This window comes from Pungitius pungitius, chromosome 11 (genome assembly GCF_949316345.1).
Source record: "Pungitius pungitius chromosome 11, fPunPun2.1, whole genome shotgun sequence".
NCBI classification, from domain to species: Eukaryota; Metazoa; Chordata; class Actinopteri; order Perciformes; family Gasterosteidae; genus Pungitius; species Pungitius pungitius.
In genome coordinates this window covers 8,509,468-8,515,338 of record NC_084910.1, presented here as the reverse complement: position 1 = coordinate 8,515,338, position 5,871 = coordinate 8,509,468, and the positions used below count along the sequence as shown (strand labels likewise).

Sequence of the window (5,871 nt, the reverse complement as noted above, 5' to 3'; positions counted from 1 at the left end):
TGGCCTTTCATTCATTGTTTATTCAAAACAGTCTTATTTACAGAGTTTACATTAATTCAAGTATCGTGGAGGAGCTCCTCCGGGTCCAACAAGTCATCCGGTTTGTCTTGCAGGGGCAAGACTAGCTACTAGATTCCACTCACTGCAGATCAGGGTTTCTGATTGACAGAATTTCCATAGAGGTGTCACAGCCGGCTGTACACCGTCTCTTCAGCCGGTATGCACGGCGTCATCCTCCTCTCTGTCACTGTCTTTGTCCCAGTCTTTCATGGTGGCTCCCATCATGAAGTCATCCGAGAGGACACTCCAGGAGGACTGCTTCTCTGCTAAATCCACCTACACACACACACACACACACACACACAAACTGTCAACCTTGTTGGACAGTGTGATGATCACTGGTTCGCCCCCAGTAAAGAGTGGGTCGTTGAACTTACAGTGATGTCTTCAGCCATGTTCCTGGCACTGCCCCCCTCAGTTCCCCTCAGCACGTCGATGAAGTCCTTCTTAGTGACAGACGAAAGAAGCTTGGCCTTCTTCCTCTCTGACCCACCGACTTCTTTCACCTTGATATTGATGGTTTTCTGGTGCTTCCTCACTGCGTTGAACAGCTGCACCACCCCCCTGGACAGAATCACAAACTGGGATCAGGAATGAAACTTGCTCAGAATGTTTTACCAAAGCCTCAGAAAAAGTAAAACACCTTGTAGCAATTCTCTGCAGAGCTCTTTCAGTGTCGCGGTCCTTCACAACATCAGGTTTCTCTCTGCACATCATTTCCCAGGCTCGCTTCTTGTCAACCTTGATTCACACATACAAAAATGTAACATCTCACATTGAAAAAAAGAATAAAATCACAGCATCTACTTAAGTGTTGGTTCAGGCAGCTTGTAGAAAAACCTTTATATGAATATCTTGAACACAAAGTTGACCAATCCTACTCCTGTGTCGGGCCAACTACGCAGTGGGGATAAACATGAATATGGGAGCTTGGTTTAGACGTCAAACTTTTTTCAAAGAGAATACCAAGTAGGTGTGACGGTCCAGTTGATGGGGGTGGAAGGCGACGGGGCGCTGCTGCCTGGAGTAACCCAGGGGTCCCCACAGCTTTTCATCTTGCGATCTACTTTTCAATGGAAGGGATCTACCAGCACTGCGTTGGTCCTTCTGGTCTAACGCATGTGCTCACTCAGAGTGCGACCCCAGTGGACTTTTTAGGAATAGCAGCTACTTTTATAGAAATGCAATTTATGTGTTTCTGTAATTCTTACAATAGCAAAATCGGGCGGGCCACACTGGACCCCCGGCGGGTTGGAGTTTGACACCTGTGGCCTAGAGCATAACCATTATGAGATGTAAAGCCTAATTATTAGCAGATGGGACATTACCTGCTTCTTCCTCTCCAGCTGCTCCTGTCTCTCCAACCCCTTCATCTTGTCCAGCTCTTTGCTCTTCACCAGGATGCTGCTTCTACTCTCGGGGGTTTTCTTTCCAAGGATCTTTGCCATAGCCTCAGCCCACCCAGCATTTGCATTACTGTCATCTCCATCCTCCTCCCCATTACTCCCCTCCCCACCATCTCCATCATCAACAGACCCTTCATCGTTGCTTCCTTCCTCAGAATTTCTCTGGTCATCAGAGTTGTCAGAGAAAGGCTGTGCATCATCTCCTGGATCACAAACAAATACAAGTGTCTAGTGAAAAAAAGGATCAGGGTCAAAATATAATTATGTTTTCAATATTGAGTTACCATTGTACATTGAGAACACTCTACACTTTAAACATTACATGTCATTTAACTTACGCTTTTATCCAAAGTGACTTAAAGTATGTGCTTTTCAACCATAAAACAAACGGGAACACTGCGTCTACTCCATTGTTGTGCTACATTCTGAAGACACGTATGGTAAACATGATAATTCAGTATTGGCGGTAACTTTTAAATGGGAGCAGTGGTCCCCAAACTAAGGCCCGCGGGCCGGACACGGCCCGCCTCCACATTTGGCCCGGCCCCCTGAACAACACCTGGCCACGCAAAGCTTAGACTAGCCCCTGTGAAGTAGAACGGAATAATGGAGAAAAGGTTGATTCAGAATGCAGGGTATTAAACCTGCAGTGGTCAAACGATTATTTGTTTGTTCAATCCTCTCATCGGTCAAGAGGCGGTGGCGGTTATTATTTCATTAAGTGATATTTATTTTCCTCACTTTTTTTTCCTGTGAAGATCCTGGATTATTAATATTTGGTTATATGTGGCTTTTTCAGAAATCGGCCATTTAATTTATAGTTACTCACTCGTTCCTTTTTGCTGCACAAAGCCCGCATGTGACCTTTTCAAAATGTATTTATACAAAAAACACTAAGAAACGACGAGGTAAGCAGGTAACTGTAAAGGAACAAAACCAGTAAATTCTTTGCAGTCCCAAAGTGACGTTGGCCAACAGACCACGATGTACAGCGACATGTGTTGATCACATTCATTGACCCATCATTCACTCACCTTGGATTTAGAATTGTTTATTTTAGTATACTTAATGTGTGAGAGAGCCATACCCCCACCTAGTCTACAATTCAAAAGCTTCAAGTGTAGAGGAGGACGATACATGACCGCAGCTTTAAGCTAACGTTAAGTTAGATGTGTTGAACCTGGGTAACGTTAGCTGACTAACAGGGCTAGTGCTAAGTTAGCTAAGGATCCTAGTAAACTAACATCATACCAACGAATAGAGTAGCGGCCGCTAGCTACAAAATACACATGTGTAAGATGAAAAATAAGCAGGCAACATATCTGTCGTGTTTTACTGAGACAAAAAATAGACCTGTGTATAAAACCTCACCATGCTTTTTCGTCAGCGCTGCCATCGTTGAGTTACACTGAAATGTGTCCGTAGAGTCCAACTAAAGTTAAGGTACAACGGTTCCACCACCGGGAAGTTTGCAGAGCTGTTTGAAGGCGGTTAGCGCCACCTACCGCGTGGGAGTGTTCAGAGCTCACGGGTACGGGAGAATTATAGATATACAAAGTCCTTGACTTGATGACGTCACCACGTCAGCTGGTCTTGCTAATACATTTTAATATAATTCTTGACTGTTAAGTATTTTTCTATCAAGCTTTTGTTTCGTTTTCATTTAAATTAGGAAATGGTAAATATATATATATATACTGTATATATATGTATGAAATATCTCGATGGATCAAATCAGAGTTGTTATACAGTCAAATATATTTCTAAAGAAGATGGAGAGGAGCAGCTGTAGTTCCCTCTCAGGGAACTCGCTTTGGATAAAAGCGTCAGCTAAATAACATGTAATGTAATGTAAAAGCACGTGTGAAATCTAACCAATGGCGAGCTGGTACGTCATAGGCGGGGACGCCGGACCAGGGCGCTATAGGGGACCCGAAGGGCAGGACCATTCATGTCTGTGCTTTCATCTAGTGTGGTAGTGAAGTTTTCCCACTTAATAATGGCTGAGCGGTTTGTCCAATGTGTTCCCCCATGTTTTATTACGGGCAGCGACTCACACGACCTGTGTGTTGTCTGTCTAGCCCTTGAGGGGGCTACCTGAGCAGACTGTGAGCACCTGCCGTGGCAATCTCGCGTCTCCCGTCGAGCTCTCTTCAACGAGGACGGCTCGATGAGGCGTGCTCCCCGCGGCTCCGGTCCAGCTCGTGCCGAGGCAGAGCGCCGGATGTCTTCCTGGGGATCACAAATGGATCTCGCGGAGGATTCCGGGACGGCTGAGGCCTTTTCCCGGCCCTTCACCGCGGGATCCAGGCGCTCGTTTCCGGCATCAGAGGCACGCTCCGCGGCTTCCTCCACCCCGGACGAGACGCCGCTCTAACATTCTTCCGGCTCCGAGGAGCAGGACGTGGTGAGCGTAGAGGCAGCGGAGGCTGACGCCGAGGCGACTCATTCCCCCGCTACCGCCAAAGAACTGCTGGAGGTCCTCACCCGAGCCGCTGACAGATTTCATATCAGCTGGCCGGCGGGTAAGCAGCATCCGTCTGCTTCCGGTAAACTGCAGGAGCGGTTCTTACCTTCCCGCAGAACGCCTCCGCGCCTGCCGTTCTTTCCAGACGTCCACACTGAGGTGTCGGCGTCCTGGAGTATGCCGGTGTAGGCCCGCGTGTACAACCCGCGTACGGCATTGTACTCGTCTTTAGCTGAGGCTAAGCGACATGGCTACGGGAGTATGCCGGCCGCAGAGGGGGCCCTAGCGGGCCATGTTCGGCCGGCCAGCCCGCACCTCGGCTGTCCGGGCCCATGCTACCTGGGGTATGGCGGCTGCAGAAGCCCTCCTGTCGGGGACCTTACCCTCGCCTTGAGCACAGGTGCTCTCGTCTGATTGTGCGTTCACACCACGGTCACTTGCTCATATGGTGAGTGGGTATAGGGAGCGTCTTTACCCTGAGAGGGAACGTCTCTCGGTTACGTATCTAACCTTCGTTCCGTGAAGGGAACGAGACGCTGCGTAAACGTTCTGCCATACTCCCGGCCTGCCCGTGGCACTCGATTCGGCCTTTCAGAGATGAATGGTCCTGCCCTTCGGGTCCCTTATAGCGCCCTGGTCCGGCGTCCCCGCCTATGACGTACCACCTCGCCATTGGTTAGATTTCACACGTGCTTCATGATGCGGTCACGCAGGGGCGTTCCCACAGCGTCTTTACGCAGCGTCTCGTTCCCTTTAGCGAACGAAGGTTACATACGTAACCGAGAGACGTTTCCTGGGCACAACTGGTTTAGTGTGACACGACTTTAAGGACTTGGAATGGGGTGAGTACGAATGGGACATCACCAGACTGTGACATATCATGTTACCGCTGTGATGTCGGTTAAATATGTGGATGTATATTTCGTTAAACGTATATTGTTAAACGTCTTTCAGGGCTCTTTTCTCACAACGAGTGAGTAAATTCTTTATTTTTGTCAAAAGAGCTTCAATAATGAAGACAAATGTATCATGGTCAATCTGTGGAATATAATCTTGGCATGAAATTTCTCTGACTTCATGTGTTTTCAAGCTTCATCTTTAATCCTTAAATGTTTCAAAGTAAATGCACCATTCCAGGCGGAACACCAACTAAACAATTATTTGTTTTCAGAGACACTTAGTTGTCATCCCCTGCCAGATGATCCATCTTTTACATATCAAATGATGTTGTTTGTGACACTGCAATTAGGATGGGTTTCCCTCAGAGATAGAACATCTAGATTCAAATCCTTTAAACGTTATACTCGGTCATTGTTCCTCCCAGGATCCCTTTGGGTCCCAAATCAGGGTTCGAAATGAGGGGGGTCTGGGTGGGTCCCGGACCCCCTATAAGTCATTAGGGACCCCCTATAAGAATTTTTTAGATTTTGGGGGGTCCCCGACAAATATTTTTAACATTAAAATGATTGTGATTTATAATAATAATAAATGTATTTCCTACCGCGATTGGGCAGCAATCAGGGCAGCTAATAGCATCACAGATTGTTGTTGTGTTCTATGGCGCAGACACGTAGGTTATTGTTGAACGCGGCAAAAACGAAGCCTCACAAAAAGTGAAATCCCTAATGAAAGTGCTTCGATTATGTTTATATCTCCATAATAATTGCTTATTCTAGTAAAATATTTGGAGTTGGTGTTCCTATATCAAAAGTTGCATTAACGAACTTAGATACCCAGTGTAACATAATGATTAGAAGAGTGCGTTTGTCAACGTTTCTTGCTGTATGTGTATGAAGCCAAACAATCTGCCAGCTAACAGCAGCACATTCACAAACATATTGCTGAAAATCTACAAAACGCATCACAAATCCATTGCAGCGTTCACGATTGTATAAGTGAGCACTACATCACAACCACGTATGAAAACATGTAGTCAAG

General features: G+C 46.7%; 1 protein-coding gene across 1 annotated transcript; it reads right to left on the bottom strand.

Annotated features, from left to right (window-relative positions):
• rrp15 (ribosomal RNA processing 15 homolog) lies at positions 1–2,990 on the bottom strand. The gene is made up of 5 exons (XM_037455136.2): positions 2,838–2,990; positions 1,389–1,669; positions 704–801; positions 438–624; positions 1–336 (listed from the first exon to the last, which is right to left on the bottom strand). Exons 1-5 carry the CDS (start codon positions 2,860–2,862, stop codon positions 211–213), a joined length of 717 nt encoding a protein of 238 aa, XP_037311033.1. The 5' UTR covers positions 2,863–2,990; the 3' UTR covers positions 1–210.
• Between the last annotated feature and the right edge of the window lie 2,881 nt (positions 2,991–5,871).

What these genes read in the sequence shown, in the direction of transcription:
- rrp15 (XM_037455136.2), bottom strand. Translation starts at nt 2,862, where the DNA reads ATGGCAGCGCTGACGAAAAAGCATG. An exon ending in AGCTGGAGAGGAAGAAGCAG is followed by an intron (nt 802 to 1,388) that starts GTAATGTCCCAT and finishes GTGTGAATCAAG; the next exon opens with GTTGACAAGAAGCGAGCCTG. An exon ending in CTGCAGAGAATTGCTACAAG is followed by an intron (nt 625 to 703) that starts GTGTTTTACTTT and finishes GATTCTGTCCAG; the next exon opens with GGGGGTGGTGCAGCTGTTCA.